The sequence below is a fragment of the Poecile atricapillus genome, chromosome 13, assembly GCF_030490865.1.
Source record: "Poecile atricapillus isolate bPoeAtr1 chromosome 13, bPoeAtr1.hap1, whole genome shotgun sequence".
NCBI lineage: Eukaryota > Metazoa > Chordata > Aves > Passeriformes > Paridae > Poecile > Poecile atricapillus.
The window spans coordinates 15,454,783-15,471,688 of record NC_081261.1 but is presented as its reverse complement, the minus strand read 5'-3'; the positions used below and the strand labels follow the sequence as shown (position 1 = coordinate 15,471,688).

The following is a 16,906-nucleotide window of genomic DNA, read 5'->3' as shown; positions in this document are numbered from 1 at the left end:
GTTCCTCTGCAGTGAGGTGCTCTGTGGTTCCTGCTGACCTCAGATCTCAGCTCATCAGTTTCCCCCCCTGGGCTCCTCATCCCATTTGAGCACAATGTGCTGAGAGAGGAGGAAAAAGAAGTTCACAAGTGCTGGGCTGAGTGCAGCCCTGCTCCTTCATGATGAGCACAGGGCTGGGCAGGAGGGACAGGCTTGTGTGGCAGACCTGGCACCTCACTCAGGGACCGGGTGACGTTCACCTGTTTGCAGCGGCGCACGTCCCGATTTACCTGAAGGACTCGCTGTGTGTGTTCAGGGCTGTGCTGGACACACACCTTGCAGTGGCTCCTGGTTTTGCAGGTTTTCCTGAGTCATAGAATCAGGATCCCAGAATGGTTTGGGTTGGGAGGGACCTTGGAGACCATCTCATTCCAACCCCTTTCACCATCCCAGGCTGCTCCAAGCCCCATCCAACCTGGCCTGGGATACTTCCAGGGATGAGACAGCCACAGCTTCTCTGGACAACGTGTGCCAGAGCCTCACCAGCCTCACAGGGAGGAATTTCTCCCTGCAATGCTCCCACCAGTCCATGAAGGTCTGTCTGCTGTTCTCCCATCCTTGGGAGAGCCCAGGTGGCACAGGTAGTCCCTGTTAGAGGAATTTCAGCTCCCCTCTAACTGAGCTGTTCTCCCCTGTGTTTTAAAGCAACAGTCCTGTGATTCATAAAGCTGTAAAACATCCAGTAGGGTTTTTTTCATCCCTTTCTAGAACCAATGACATTCCACTAATGGTCATTTGCATCTGCAAATCTTTCCCTGTAATCTGAAAGCTTTTAGCCTTTAGCTTTGCCATGATGTAAGGGGTCTATATATGGTTTCATGTACAGATTTCATAATAAACATTTAATGAAATGAGGGTTTTTTCTGCTAACCTAGATTGTTTTGTCTCCTGGGGTGAGTTTTTCAATCACTTTCCTTTGGTGATTGAAAGATGATGGATGCCACCCGGGTCTCTACCAGGGTTCTAGGGCAAGTAATTTGTGCTTAGTGTTCAGTGACTGGAACAAAGGATTAATGTATTTTAAAGTTTTGGATGCTTGGGGTAATTTCTTTGTTGGCTGGGTCTGGACTGGCAGTCCACAGAGCATGGGTGGGCAATATTTCTAGCTGATTGTGAAGATAGAGATAAAGCTATATTTTATGAATTGCTGTTTCCAAGGTCATCTGGAAATTGAGCTGTTCATAAAATATATCTTTGTTCAAAGATATATTTGATTATATAAAATATGATCCCAGAATCAATTGGGCACAAACAAGATGTTGCCTTTAGGGTTGAAAACACATTGTTAGAGGCATGAAGAGCAGAAATTGTCGCTGCTGTCTTTGTGTGGCTATTGTTTTTGGTCTTAATAGGAACAGAATGAATGACATTTTTCCACCAGACCACTTATGCTCAACTATACCTCCAGGACAACTTCCTGGCCAAAAATATTCAAAACAAACAAACACAATAGCAATTCTACTCCAATTACATTGTTTGCAAACCGGCTAGTGTTCATAGAGTACTAGGTTTGGCAAATCCAAGCACTTCAGCCCCTGGATTTTAATACTGGATATTTGCATGTGCATTACCTGGAGCTGTTGAGCTCTTCAGGTGAGTGTTTGTGTAGCCACATGCATGGGCACCTCCAGCATCATGGCAAAAGCCCAGCCCAGTTGTTTTAGCAATCTGAGTATTGGGAAGACAGCCTTGCCCAGAGATGCTCATTGATTTCAATGGAGCTGAGATTTCAGCCTCAGGCTCTGGACCAAATCATACACCAATTTCAAAACTTTCACTGGAAAGAAGAATAACTGGATTTTTAAGTGTGGGAAAGACAGAGGAGGAGGAATTTACCAGTTGCTCTTAAATATAAGTGGAGCCAGGATTTATAAGAGGAGGGTGAAATTTCTGGCTTTGTGGCACTTTTTCATAGAATCATAGAATCATTAAGGTTGGAAAAGACCTCTAAGATTCCATTGAGTTGCCAGAGGGATCCTATGGGGAGCAAACCTAAATCAACAAACCTGCTTATAACTTTCCAGTCAATTTTCTTTGGTGATGGGAATGGTCATGAAAACAGAGATTGTTGTGACTCACAATTTAAATAATTTTTTTTTTTTTAATTTAATAGTGCTGTAGACTGGTGTTGTAGTCACTTCTTCTCCCTGAGACAGAAGGCTACAAGAACTTAGTTAAAGGAGCTTGTGTGCTAGGGCACCGAGGGAGGAATAATGCATTTGTCCTGGCTTCAGCAAAGTGCTTTCCATGCTTTTCCAACCCCAAATCCACAGATCTCAGACTTTTCAGCAGCTTCACACTTCCACTCATCTGTGTCCTCTCCACCAGTGTCTGTTGTGTGAGTCAGCAGGGTGGGTGTCCTCAGCAGACCCTCCAGGACCTGGAGGAGCAGCTCCTGCCATCCCACCTGTCCCCAGGGCACAGAGATGAGCCTCTGACTCCTGCTGGTGTAACTCTGTGGGAGAGGCAGGGCACAAGGACACCTCCCATGTCCTTGGAGAGCTTTGGGTTATTAACCCTTGCTGTTCTCTGCAGTTACCACATGGGTAGACCCTCGGATGGTGGAGGTGAGGTGTAAATGTCCCAAATGAGCCACGTGGTCTAGTGCTGCCTCCTACATTGGAGTCCCTGTCCTCTGAGGGTGGTCAGGTCCTGGCACAGGGTGCCCAGAGAAGCTGTGGCTGCCTCATCCCTGGAAGTGTCCAAGGTCAGGTTGATTGGGGCTTGGAGCAGCCTGGGATAGGGGAAGGTGCCCCTGACCCCATGTCAGGGGTTGGAATGAAATGAGCTTTAAGGTCCCTCCCAACCCAAACCATTCTATGGTTCCATGACTCCATGATCACAGCCCATGGAGGAACATGGCTATTTGTTAGTTACAAGGTCAAACAGTGGTTGCAGCAAAATGCTGCCCCTTGGAAATTTAAATTTGTCATTATTGTTTACCTATCACGTACCCCTGCTCAGCACACCAGGATCTGAGACAGTGGCTACAGAGACTGCCATGAGAATGTCTGAGCATCCTTTGGCATTAACTGAAACACGAGTTGCCTGAAGCATGAAGCATATTGCAGATATTATATTATGTTTAATACTCTGGGTTTGGAGCCTGTAGTTACCCACGGGGGTAGAGGCTGGTATGGGGCCATGTGTCAGTGTCACACCAAGGTTCTCTCCCGCAGGCTCTGGGCTGTGTGTGGTCTGTGGATGTTGTGTCCACCCATGCAATAAAGCCAGGGTTGTTGTACAGCTCCACTCCAGTCCAGCCCTGTTACCTCCAGGGGTGTTGGAGGGTCACAGACTCTGAGGAGTCCTTCTGACACTGCCACCAAGGAGTGACTCCCCTCGGAGCTCAGACACAGCTACAGCCTGCCTGGGTGCACAGCAGGGACTGCCTTCTGCCCCCTCCATAAAACCCAGAGAACAGGAGGACAAACACCGAGCGTGTCATGAGGCTTTTTTCCAAGCAGATCCCATGTTTCCATTCCTTCTGGCAGGAGGGAGCTTTCCCCAGAGTAGGTTCCTTCTTGGACAGGTTGGCATTTGCAGCCAGTATCGAAACAAAGTCCAGGGGATCAGGAGCTGCTGTTGCTGCCGCTGCTGCTGAGCCTCAGGTTTTTCTCCTTGTCAAATAAAGGCCAAATTAAACCAAGGGCAAAGGAGCATCACCTCTGATTAAAACAGTGGAACCTGAGTGACGGCATCAGGCAAGAAATGAGATGTATCACAGTGGAGAGTGTGCTGACCCCCAAGATGTGTCTGGTGTCCCAACCTGCATGGTGGTGTGCCAGGAACACGTCATTACTTTGCAGGAGAGATGACAGAAACGCGAAAAATTCCTTTCAGTTAGGAGTTGCCATTTTAGCAAATGTTTGTCATTGAATTTGGAGCAAGTTGAGGCTGAAAAACAATTCCTATGGAAAGATGAGTTCTGTAATTTTCCATGTTAGGGAATGTTGAAATACTCCCATCTGAAGCACCCTATAGAAATGGGATGGGATTTTGAACAGCAGAACGGTGGGGACTGTCCAGAAGGGGCTTAGGGAACAGCAGCCTTTGAGACCTGGTTTGGGTGGGTATCATGCCTCCAGATCTTGTCCTTCAGTGAGGCCTGGAAGGCTCAAGGACTGTGCCTGGAGCATCCTTTGAGTGTCTGTGTTCCTCTGGGGACAGCTGGGAGCTCAGACCCACAGAGACACCGCTGGATCTGCAGCTTCTCCACCCCAGCACAACGGCCCAGTGGAAGCCCTGGAACCAGTGTGGAAGGAAGGGCTGTCCTGAGAGCAGTGGCTTGGGCAGGCTGAGAAACACAGCTCCTTTCCAAGAGATCCCCTGTGCACCTTCCTTCCCTCCCTGCTCTGGCACAGGAGGGGTGTCCTGGCCTGAGGACATTCGGGTGGGAGCTTTGTGTGGAAAGCCATCACTTGGATACAGGCGTGTCAAGGATCACCTGTGAGTTTGTAGGTCTTAACTTGCCTTGCATCTCTTCCATTCCTGTGAGAAAGCATTTTTCAGCTTCCCTTTTCCATGCCCAAGGGAATTGGAGCTCAGTTGCCTTCCTCCTCAGCTGTTCAGGGAGACGCAGAAGGATCCTGTCCTCCCAGGTCTCCAGATCCACCTACCTAAACACTTTGCCAGCCTCCACGTGCCAGGCAGTGTGGGGGAGCCTCCAGTGGCTCACACTGCAGCCCTTGGAAGAGGCCAGGATGAGAAATCCCATCTCCTCATGACGTCAGCTCTCCAGAGATCCCAGATGTGTCTGTGTGGAGCATCCCCACGGCTCAGGGAGCAGCGTCTGTGGCTGTCCCAGAGCTCATGGAGCACCTTTCCCAGGATGAGTGCTCCTGCTTTTTGCTGCAGAGGGGTTGTTTATGTAGGATGCTCGGTGGGTGGGATGTGGTTTTGTCACCAGTCCATTGTTGGACTCTGTTTGGGCACTCTGCCCGAGGATGATTAATGATGTTTTGAGTTGAGGCTCTGAGGTGCTTGCAGGCGTACTGCAGGTACCAGAAGTAAAAGAGGTGTTGTTATCATCAAAGGTACTTCAGTGTTATATCAAGTGTAATCAGAAGTGAATTAATTAAAGCAGTGTGTACATCTAAGTCCTTTTATGGTGGATGTTCAAACAACCCATTTCGTGTAGTTTAGAGCTCATTGTTTCAGACTTTTGTAACCCTCTCCTCTCTGTGAGAAGGCAGCAGATGCCAGGACTGATATCAGAGGACAAACCTCTCCTGCAAAGGTCTTTTTGTCAAACATGGCTCTTAAAACAAGTTAGGAAATTGTGTGCATTTATCTCCGGCATGTTTCAGGGTTAATTTGTACAGCTCTCACAACTAGTGTAGGATGGGATCCAATGGTTGCTTGGGTTTCATCTGACCTTGGAGTGAGCAAAAATCTGTAGAAAATGTGTATTTATTGTTGGTCTCAGCTCTACCAGGATTAAACTTCATTTTTGCAGCACAACATACCCTTGACGTGGTTGCTGCTTAGAAAAATTGCCTGGAAATACATCTGGCTCTTCTGTGCAACACCTCAGGCATTGTGAGGCTGGTGATGCTTCACCCCACGGAGAGGAGACACAAATTTGGATGGAGGTGGGGGAGGTTGACAGAATTGCAAGGTGACCAGGGATACAGATCCTAAGCTGCAGCTTCAGTCTGACAGCAGAGCCAAAACCCTTTTTGGTGAGCTTGGCAGCAGTGGGGGCTGAGCTGAGGGTGTTGCCAGTCCAGCTGTGGAGGAGATCACAGCTGGCAGGGCTGTTCCATGGGTGAGGAGCTGAAACTGCAGCTTCAGCTCAGCCTGCTCAGGGTGATGGGTGACTTGGGTGACCTGGGCCCGTGTTTTGGCTCTCTACTGGCCCCACCTGTGTGGAGGAAGCTGGAGAGATGGGAATTGATGGAAACAATGAATTAGACCTGGACCCTGCTTGGTGCACATCTGAAGCTGTTTGCCCAGCATACTGTGCTATTTTGATATGTGTGAAGCTAGTGACTTTGTTTTTCCAGCATGCTGGAAAAAGTATCAAACAAGGAGGAGATTAAAATGACCCCAAATGCTCAGAGAACTACAAAAGGGGGCACTTAAAATCATTCCTCTGATATTTTTGAACTAAACTCATGATTTTCTGAGCTGCAACTCTGTGATTTGGACAGGGCAGAGATGGGAAATGGGTCAACAGCTGAATATGTACCTAAATGTAAAACTTTGACATACTCCAGTATTAGCACTCCATGTGCTGCTCTGGTCTCTCAAGCTACTTTAGTTTACTGCTGGAGAAGGTTGAAAGGTGATTGAGTCATAGTTTACAAGTACCTAAAAAGGGAAGGGGTTTCTGGTTGCTAGATGGGATTCAAATTTACCAGAGAAAGGCAGAGATCTCCTGGCTGGAAGCCAAAGTTAGAGAAGTTCAGACTATGAATAAGAGCTGCAGTTTAAACTTTTTACGAGTAAAAACCAGAGGAAAGTCTTTGTCTGGAATTAAGCAGAGTCATCAGCAGTGAATGGCTGTAAATGAAGATTTCTGTGTTTTTCTGAAAGCTGCAGGAATTATGAAGTGAGGCTTTCCAGCCCAGAGCAGCCCTTCCCAGAGACCAAGGCCAGGCTTCCCTTTTGCCCAGAGCAAGGCTGTGGATGCTGTTTCCCAGGCTTGGGGCTCTGCCTGCTCTTCCCACGCTGCTGTCCAAGCACAAGCCCTGCTGCAGTGCAGCAGAAAGGGCACAGATGTGTCAGGGAGCACAGCTCTGCCTCTTGGTGCCCAGCCCTTTTCCCAGACACAGTCCAGAATATTTTGGGATTGGATTCCCCTTTCACTGCTCAGTCTGATTCAGCTGGGGAGCTGCAGTCCATGGAGTCCATGAAGTGTGGCCTGGAGCTGAATACACTGTTTCTTTCCCTCCTGTAGTGAGACACCAAAAACAGGTAGACTGGGGTGGAAAGATGTTCTCCTCCTTTTTTCTGGGCAGGAATCTCTGCTGGAGGGGTGAGATGCCGTGTGTGTGTGTCAACTCTTTGGTTTTTTTGGATCTGCCCACTTAGGAATGTCCTGTAATCATCACTCTGCATGTGCAGAGTTTTAGGTGAGACGTGATTCATGTTGGTGGGGAGATGATGGAAAATTCCTTGCTCGTTCTTGGCCCTCTTCTTCCACAGGCTTCAGGTTTCTGGGGTTTGCTCTGCTCTTGCCAGAATTTCGGTGGAGAGGGGCAGGGCTGACGTCCCTTTCTCCCAGCAGTTTGCAGTTTCTCTCACATAGAACTAAGGGAAGCAGTCCCATAGAAGGGAGATGAGAAGAGAATATTCTTTCACCCCCAAGACTCAGTTATATCAGTTTTAACATCAGTAGAACTTCTTTACATTTTACTACTGGTTCTGATATTATAAAATATCAGAATTCTTCACACCTGTGGCTTCTCTGAAATGGGACAAGAGTTGTCCCTTCAGTGACTGGTATCTCAGTCCAAATTAGCCCAGATTATGTCCATATGCTGCCTGCTTTTTAATTCTGCAGACCACCAGGCTGGAAATAAAATGAGGCAGATGCAGCCATGCCAAGGTCAGGACCTTCCCTGTATTTAAGGTGTATGGATAATGCTGGCATGGGACAGGGTGACCTCGGGGTACAATAGGAGCTAACTGACACACACATTCAGGCAGAATAAATATTTGAGAGTCTATTTCTCTATTCCCCAAAATGACCCCTATAAAAGCAAGGTCCTGTTTACCTTCCTGGCCCTCTGTGCACTGTTCTGAGAAGAGACCAGCTCTCTTCTCCCTTCACTGCCTTCCAGCTCTTCTGGGCAACCCATTTCCAGGCAAGGATCAGGGGTATGGGCTTCACAAAACCCATGGCATGTGCATTGCAGCACGACATTTGGACTTTCACAGAAAATTTGATGAAAGCTGAGATAATTTCTGGTCAGAAATCTCTGTTTGTGCCAAAGCACAGTGACCTGGGAAGCAGTGAGAGATGTCAGTGCACAGCCTTCAACAACTGCCTGCAGCTGACCCCATGTTTCCATGCTGTCCCTATCCCATTAGAATCATGGAATGGTTTGGGTTGAATAAACCTTAAAAAAGCCTTAAAACTCATTCCAACCCCCTTCCACTATCCCAGGTTGCTCCAAGCCCTGTCAACCTGGCCTTGGACACTTCCAGGGATCCAGGGGCAGCAGCCTCAAGGTCTGAAGTGCCTGGGACCAGCCCTGGGCCTGCCTTTCAGTCACTGAGCTTTGGCTAATTCCTGTTGCCCTGAACTGTTCCATTTCTATCCATGTTGGGATCCTTTTGATTAAGGACAGTTTAGCTTCTCACTCCCATGAGGAATGTGAGAGTCCTGAGAGCTTCCTACCACAGGAGCACATTCCTGATGATCGCTGTGCTTTTTATTATTTAATGTAAAATCCCTTCTGGTGAGAGCAGTCTTTAAATACTATCAACCTACACTAACTTAGCTTGGCATGAAGAACTAGAGGAGACATACAAAGGTCTGTAAAACAGTGATTGCTCTGATGAAACCCATCCAGTCCCCCTGCCTTTGAGTGCTCTGCCATTTCACAAGATCAGAATGCACAAAGCAATTAGAAGGTGGTTTGTGCATATTAGAAAGAGGAAATTCTCTATCTGTAACACATCTCAGACGAGGGGAAGCCATTGGCACCAGTATTCTTAAGGCAAAATCAGCCAGTTGCTGTTTCCTTTTTTAAGGTTAAGGCTGAGAAAGAAAAAGGGAGCTAGAAGAGTGCAGAGCTGTCAGTTGAAAGAAAAATTGCGAGCCTGCTAATCCTTTCTTGTCAGGTTTAATATAAAGCCTGGCAGAGATTGATAAGAAGTGTCTCCCTCTCTGTCTGATGTTCCAGGTGCATGGTAAAAATCACCTCTCTGAAACAGCCACATGCAGAGCCAGGCTCCAGGCTGGAAAGGCTGCTGGCCAGCCTGACACTGCTGGCATAAAACCATTTAAAATACCTATTCTTTCATTTTTCTTCTTGCAGCCTGAAGAATGGCTGTCCCTCCCCTTCTCACCCCTCACACATGCAGGCTCTTCTTGCAGCCCCTCTCAGTGCTCTGCTGATGTGCTAAACAAGGTCTTTGCAGCAGAGACAGAGCATCTGGGGCACAGGGCCCTGCTCCCTGTGACCTGCCTCTGCTCCATCTGCAGTAAAACATCCTGGCTGGGGCTGTGGGACTGGCAGCACGCCCGTGGAAGCCACAGAGGTCGTGTAGGTGTTGGTAATCTGCAGCAGCAATGGCAAGGAGCAGGGGACAAATAATCTCTGAAGAGCTTGAGCTTGCGCGAGGTGGGAGCTCAGCAAACCTCTGCAGGGACAGGAGACACAGAGCTGAGAGGGTAGGGCTGCTGTGGAACCACAAACCTGGTCATGTGGGGCCTCCAGAGCTGGGGGCTCCCTCTGTTCCCCATGTGGGTGTTTCTGACTCCGTGCTCCTTCCCTGTGTGCTGGTTTCCCTGGACAGCCCCTCTCCCTCATCCCAGGGCAGGGATTTGGAGCTTTGCCCAGGGGAGGGGGCTCAGGGGGCTGCTGTGGGTGCACAGCTCTGAGAGGGGCAGCTTTCACAGTGTCCCCTTTCTCTTTCCATAGCTGTTCCTCCCAAACTGAAGAAACTGAAAAGCCCAAACGTTCATGTGGGTGAGAAGATCTCCCTGAAATGTGAGGCGACTGCTGGAAACCCTCAGCCATCCTACAAATGGTTTAAAGATGGGAAAGAGCTGAAGAAGAGCAAAGACATCCGGATCAAGTATGGGAATGGGAAGTAAGTATGACACAGGGCTGCTCTGCCTCTGCTCACTCAGGGTCTGGGGCCATCTGGCTGGAGGTGCTGCTCTGCTCCCCAAATCACTGCTGAGCAGCACTGAGGGGCTCCCTCAGAGCCACAGGACCGGGCTCAGCCCCGGTACCACACCTGGGAGAGCGAGCAAGATCCCCAGGGTCCTCAGAGAGCAGTGGGGAGAGGAGCAGGGCATGCACAGGGAAGATGCTGGGTTTGTAGAGGGGCTGTCCTGGGGTCAGGGAGGCACTGGATACCTGAGACAGGTGTCCTGGGATGTGGGCAGACAGGGTTTCCCTGGTAGCTGAGGGCAGCTCAGGTTGCCTGGGGTGGCTCCTGCTCTGTGTTTAAGGGTTGGATGCAGAAGGTACCCAAACCTGGCTGTCACCCCAGTGCTCAGCAACAGGGCTGTAGGAGGAATTGGTTTGTTCCCTCTTGAGTTTAGATGGACACAGAAGCATCTAAGGCCACTGAAAAAAATCACAGTATGACCAATTAGGGCTGGGAGGGACCTCTGGAGATCATCCAGTCCACCCCCCCCTGCCAAGGCAGGGTCACCTGGAACAGGTGACACAGGAAAGTGTCTGGGTGGCATTGGAATATCTCCAGAGAGGGAGACTCCACACCCTCCCTGTACAGCTGTTGCAGTGTTCTGCCATCCTCAGTGTAAAGAAGCTCTTCCTCATATTGAGATGGAACTTTTCATGGTTTACTTTGTGGCCTTTGCTCCTGGTCCTGTCACTGGGCACCACTGAAAAGAGTCTGACACCACCCTTTGACATCCCTTGGAGATATTTACATGCATTAATGAGATCCCAAATCCATCTTCTCTCCTCCACATTGAGCAGGGCTGAGATGCAAGAGTACCTCACAACACTGATCAGGGGTCATGGTCACCTGCAGAGACCTTGTCTTGTGCAAATCCTTTCATCTGTCCACCCAGGGCAAAAAATCTGCCCCAAGGTCCCCACCCAGCAAAGCTCTCAGGTGGCTCTCAGGTCACCCTCAGGTGCTGAAACACCTGGAGAAAGAGGCCCCAGTGACCAAACTCAGGCATTCTCACTGGGAATGGGTTTAAATGAATCCATGTTGGTATTTCTCAAGGCCCAATATTTACAATAGGATGTATCTTAAAATTATTCCATAGTCACGACAGTGCTTGCATTCATACATCCCAACCTAGCCAGCAACAGTCAGCTTGCAACTGCCTGACCCCTTGGAAAATTTGATCCTAATTCTTTGCTAACTTATGTTCTGGGTGTGTGAATAAAAGCTCATTATGGACTAGATAAAGTAGTAATTTTAAAATTTAAAAGTCACTACAAGTCAGTTAGAAAAATCAGTCAGTGCTTGAACGGGGCGTTGCCAATAGCTCTAATTTAATTTCAGTCCTGTTGGGTTTGGTTTCAGAGTCACACCCCAGATGATTGACCTCCTTTGTAATAATTCTAGGACTTGTGGCTGTTTTGGGATGAGGCAGAGAGGTGGGCAGTGGATGCAGGATAACTGGGTGCTGTCTGCTCAGGAAGGGCTCTCTGGGCAGAGCTGTGCCTGCCTCACTCTGCTGCCCTCGTTGTTTTTTGTGGTCCTGGTCACTCGTGTGGCCTTGGTTGTTCAGCAGTGGCTTCTGGGGTTGGGGTGCCCTGGGGAAATGCCTGCAGCACGCTCTGCAGCCAGGCGTGGGAATCCTGCCTGTCCAGCCCCTGCCCAGACACCCAGCTGGGTGGAGGGATCCTCCCACAGCGCTCCCCAGTCCTTCCTCACCTCCTGGCAGCCTGTGTCCAGCATGAAGTGACAGGATGGCATCCCACCCCCAGTGATGCAGGGCGGACACGCAGTCTCCGGGCCAGGGACAGAAGCAAATGGAAGACAGGTGGTCCCCTTTCCTCAGGACACTGCTGTCAAGTCACAATTTTCCATTTACCAGTTTCCATGGCAACAGGAGTTTGCATCTCCAGTGAGAGGCCAAAGATGTGTGGTGCTGGAAGGGCTTCCTGCTGGCAAAATAAGCCCAAGGATAAACATTTTAAGGAAAGCTGCCTCCTCCAGTGTCTGAGACTCCCTCAGCAGCAAAGGTGTGAGCCCAAAGCATCCCCAAAATCACTTCCCATCCCAGCTTCTGCTCCCTGCTGCTATTAAAATGTGCCTTTCTTGTGCTGGGACCAGGCTATGGGGACTGGACTCAAGCAGCTGCTGAGCCAGAACAAAAGGAAATGGCCTCAAGCTGTGCCAAGGAGGGTTTGGATATTAGGGAAAACATCTTCACTGAAATAGTGGTCAGGCATCGGGACAGGCTGCCCAGGGAAGTGGTGGAAGCATTCAAAAAACGTGTAGATGTGTCACTTAGGGACACTTGGGGACACATCTCGTTTGTGGCCTTGGTTTATTGGTGGCCTTGGCAGTGCTGGAGGAATGGTTGGACTCGGAGATCTCAGAAGGCGTCTCCAACCAAAATGATTCTGTCATTCTGTGGGACAGTTGTGAGATAATTACCCCTCAGGGAGCATTTGCCCCTTGTTTAGCAGTGCAGGAACAGTTCCTGAGAGGATCTGGATGGGTCTGTGCACACCCACCCTGGCATTCCCATCTCTGTCCCCTGCACCGGGTTTGCTGGGCCCCAGAGCTGAAAACCTTGAGGCAGAGTGTCCACTGGCATTGGACCTGCCTCCCTCTGGTCTCGACTGCATGGAACAAACACCAAAAACTGCTCAGAGCAAGCTGAGGGTTGAGGGAGCCCTCATGACTTTGATGTCTTCATTATGCAGCTGGTGGGGCCAAGTTGAGTGGAGGGACATGCGATATGGGTGTAGGCCATCACTGCCAGCGTGTTGGGAGGGCACTCCAGGGAAGGATAAGCATCCCAAACTGTAAATCTCTGAAAGGAGATCCTATTCTATAATGATTATTTTAACAATAATGGGATTTATACATCTGGCTCCACTTAGAGATAACACTGGTCTCCAGATAATCCTCTGCGCTTCCTTTCAGCTCCAAGTGGAGCTTTCAGAGGGCCAGAAATGGAGCTCTGGGGAGGGACCTTCACAGGGAAACTACACAAGGCAAGACCTCCTCAGGCTGTGCAGGACCTGGCCAGGTGCACAGGATCATTCCTTTAGAAGTATAATCCAAAGACCTGAGAGAGTTTTCTGCTGGAGCCAGGCAAAAGGAGCCCTCCAGCAAAGTGATGTCCACAGTGTTCCCCTTGGCCCCGTGAGGCCCTGGTAGGGCTGGGCACAGCTGAAATCTGTCTCCAGCTCTGAGATCTTTAGCATGCAGAGGGTTAGGATGGGTGAAAGAACATGGTTGCCCTCTGTGATTCATTCCTGGCTTTCCTCCCCGTGTGTTTAAAGAGCCTTGAGGTTTCTAACTAGAAAGTATGACTGAAGCACTTTTTTTTTGTGATCAGGTTTTCCTCTGATCTCTAGAACAGATCCCTTATCCCTTTCAAGATAAGGGATGTATATATTGTAAGGAGGAGAGAGCACTTAGCTGCATGTCAGCTCTTCAGCTTTTCTATCAATCATTTTCCCTCTTCTTTTTAAACTTATCGGCAAAACTTCTGGTGCCATCAGGCAAAGGAGTCAGGTTTTTTTCAATGGATATTTGCTGGAGGGAGGGGAACAATTCTGATTCCTCCTTTCTGAACTTCATGTTCCATCTGTAATTAGTGGCAAGCTGGGGCAAGCCTGGCTTGCACGAAGGGGAAAGATCTTTAAGGTGGAAGAAATTATTGGCTGGAATTTTATCTCTGTCTCCATTTAAATAAAACACAGTTGATAGGGAACCCAGAGAAATTACCCAGAAAGAATTGCCTGTGGTAGAGGAAGTACACCTAGTGAATGGCTCTCCCCACAAGCTGCCAAAGCGATGCCATTTTTGTCTGAGTGTGTCTGAGGCTGGTGGCTCCCAAGAAGTTCAGACTGGGTTTTGACTTTCTGACTATCCTGGCAAATGGTCAAATGCCAGCTGTGGAGGAAGCAGAGGGAATTTTTGGTTGTGGAGGTGTAGAGAACCTTCCCCTCTTGAAGTCATGCTCGAGGCTCAGCCTGGGACATGCAGATGTTCAGCTGGAGCCCAGGAGCCTGGTAGTCCCCGAGCTGTGCCTGTCCTTACAGCCCTTTCCCTTTGTGTGCTCTTCTACCAAGGGACACTGCTGGGGTGATGAAGTAGGAGGCGTATCATTAGATTGGAGAGGGCTGGCAGTTCAGTTTGGGACAGGCTGACCATATGACATCCCTTGGGAGTAGTGTCCTACTTTCAGTATCACCAGGAATCCCTATTGTTAGCCTGTAAGTGGAGCCAAGGGATGCCCTCCTCTCCTGTTTCTGTACAGTAGTCCCTCAGGCGATGCCACTTGAGCAGATTCATTGCTGGGGTCTTCCTTGTAGGGCTCCCAGTTGTAGATTATTCCCCACCCACAATGAATGGGGCTGTGGTCTTCCCTGTACAGCTCACTGCACTGGAATGAAGGCAAAAAAAAAAAACCCAGTAATGCCAAAGCAGCAGGGGAAAGAGAGTGCCAATAAAGATAAATGATTTCCTAATTAAGCCTGGAGACAAGGAGGGGCAAAGAGGACTGTTGAAGCCTTGTGGGAGCCAGAGTGAACCCAAGCAGGCTATACCACCACTCTGGCAGGGGTCTTTGGGCTGACATTTTTAAACAAAGGAAAAAGCTCATTTGACAATGGATCTTGCAAGAGCAATTCCAGATGCCTTGAAGCGAAGACTCTTCTCAAGCACCGGTGTTGTTATAATCACCAGGGGAGCTGCTGCCTTGCTAACTCTCACGATGTCATTATAAGTCTTCGATATTTGGGATTTGGTTTTAGCTGCTGAAGGCGCTTTATTGGAGGGGGGTGTGAAGGAGAGCATCTCCTTTGTTTGTTTGCTTGTTGTTTTAGAGGAGATGATGGACATCATCTTGGCCAATGCACCTGGGACTGAACCAGGGAATTTGAGAACTGAAAGGAGAAGCAGTTGGGTCTTGAGCTCAAACAATCCACAAACTTTGCAAGCTGGGGCTCCTGAGAGAGTCAGGGAATGGACATTTAATCAAACTTGACTGCATGATAGCTGCTAACAAGTCACGGTCAGTCGCTGTGCTGCTTCAGCTGATGGGCCTTGCAAACTTAGAGGTGGAAGGAGCTTCATGTGCCTGAAATTTTATGTGTTTTTTCCAGCCATGTTGGCTGCTTACAAAAACAAAATGAAAATCTCTCTCTACAGACCTTCGCCCACTGTGGTTGCAAAATGTCACAGATTAGGTCGAGGCCCTCACTGAGACATGAGCTGAAATCCCATTCATCCTGGTTAAGTTAAAATGTTTTACCTTCAGGGAGGAGGGCTGGGGTGAGGGCTGAGGCTGCTGGCAGTTCACCCAGCACAGCACAGACCTGCAGGCATGAATTTGCCACGGAGCAGACACTGCTGAGGATCTATGACATGTACCAGCTGCAGAAAAATGGCCTGGGGAGAAAAGAATGACATGAGGAGACCCAAAATGTTATCTAGATCTCTTGCACACCCTGTGTACGACCACAGTGGTGTTTCACAGAGGTTTTGAGCAATACTTCCCTGCCCATGTGAAGGTGCCATCCCTTTCCCATGATCTCTGCTCCCCAAAATGCTTTCTCCTGGTAGCAGTATTTGCAGCCTGGCTCTGCTCATCTCCATTGCTGAGCTCTGTCCCCATGACAGCTGCTCGTGGTGTGCCACCTCCCTCTCCTTCTTGATTCTTTAGAACTAATGTGCTTTGCATTAAAGGTCCCCTCAGGCCTTTCTCCCCACTCCTGGCAGTCCCTGAAGTTTTGGTCCTGCCTCTGATTTGCCCAGCAGATCAACCTCCACCTAATACACAATACTCTTCCAAACTAGGACCTCTGTGGCTTCTCCTCAGCAGCACTGGCCCTCTTCTCCCTCCCTGCCACAGGAGCAGCTCATGGTTTGGTCACTGAGGTAGTGAGACCTGGGCACCCCGAGGGGCCTTGTCTCTGTATTGAGGTCACACTCTTCAGGATCGTGAGGAATCTGTTCCACATTTGGTGCTGGGAAGTCCCTGGCTCTTGAGACACTGCTCCTGTGTGAGATCACAGGAAGCAGGGAAAGAACCTGCTGGGAGCTGGCCTCAGAGTACTGCTCCAGGACCTACATTTTCTCAAAGAAATTAAAATCCTGGCATTGGGGTTGGAGGAAACATTCACAGGATGGATCAGTTGCCTTGAATTCCAGAAGTAATACACAGGACCCTGAGATGACATTGGGTCTGTGCATCAGCCAGAGCCCAAAACTCAGCTTTTACTCATTTATTGACGTCACACCCTGGCAGGTGCCACAGCCTGGCCTGGCACAGAGAGCAGCAGCAGCACACAGGCATTTGCTTCTCAACACAGCAGCCACAAAGTCCACTCCGGGCACTGGTGTGCTTGTGTGTCACTGCCTCTGCTGCCCCACACCTCTTCCCATTACCAGAACACCCCTGGCTGCATTTGAGCCTGGAGGGGGTTGCACAAGTGACCCTGCTCTTTGGAGTGTACTTATTGATCTTCTCCCCTCTTGTTGACACTGTCCAACCCAGAAGTAACTCGCCCTTGCTCTGAGTCCAGTGTCAGTGTCAGCTCTGCAGAGTGAGGACTGGGCGAGTCTTCCTCTTAAAATCAGCCTGTCCCAAGCCTGGGCACAGAAAGACCACAGCACTGCTGAGCAGAGAAGGGGCAAATCTACTTTTCAGGTTAGAACAGCACTTTAATGTTGGGGAACAGGGGTAGGAGAGAGCAGGTAGAGTGGGTCAGGGGATGGCTGGTGCTGTCCTGGGCGCTGCAAGGACATTACCTGTCTTCCTCCATCCCAGCAGACCAAGCACAGAGCGGGTCAGATGATGGTGCGAGGGGAGGAAGGGAGATAGAGAAGGGATGATGGCCAAGCTGAAAGCTCCAAACCTTGCTGTCCTTAGCCCTCCTATTTGATTGCTTTGCTTGAGGGCATTTCTGTCCCCTTTCCCATTTGTTCTTTCTGTAGCTGATAGTGAGCTGGCCAGATGATGCTCTGGAGCGCAGAGCAGCCAGAACAGGACACTTGTTTTTCT

General features: G+C 49.4%; 1 protein-coding gene across 5 annotated transcripts in view; it reads left to right on the top strand.

The window, feature by feature from the left end:
• NRG2 (neuregulin 2) overlaps positions 1 to 16,906 on the top strand; it is a 102,541-nt gene that overhangs the window by 36,580 nt on the left and 49,055 nt on the right. For all 5 annotated transcript variants that reach the window (XM_058848813.1, XM_058848815.1, XM_058848812.1 and 2 more), the window contains exon 2: positions 9,639 to 9,810. In XM_058848813.1, coding sequence (XP_058704796.1) covers positions 9,639 to 9,810 — 172 coding nt within the window. The remainder of the gene's footprint in view (positions 1 to 9,638; positions 9,811 to 16,906) is intronic.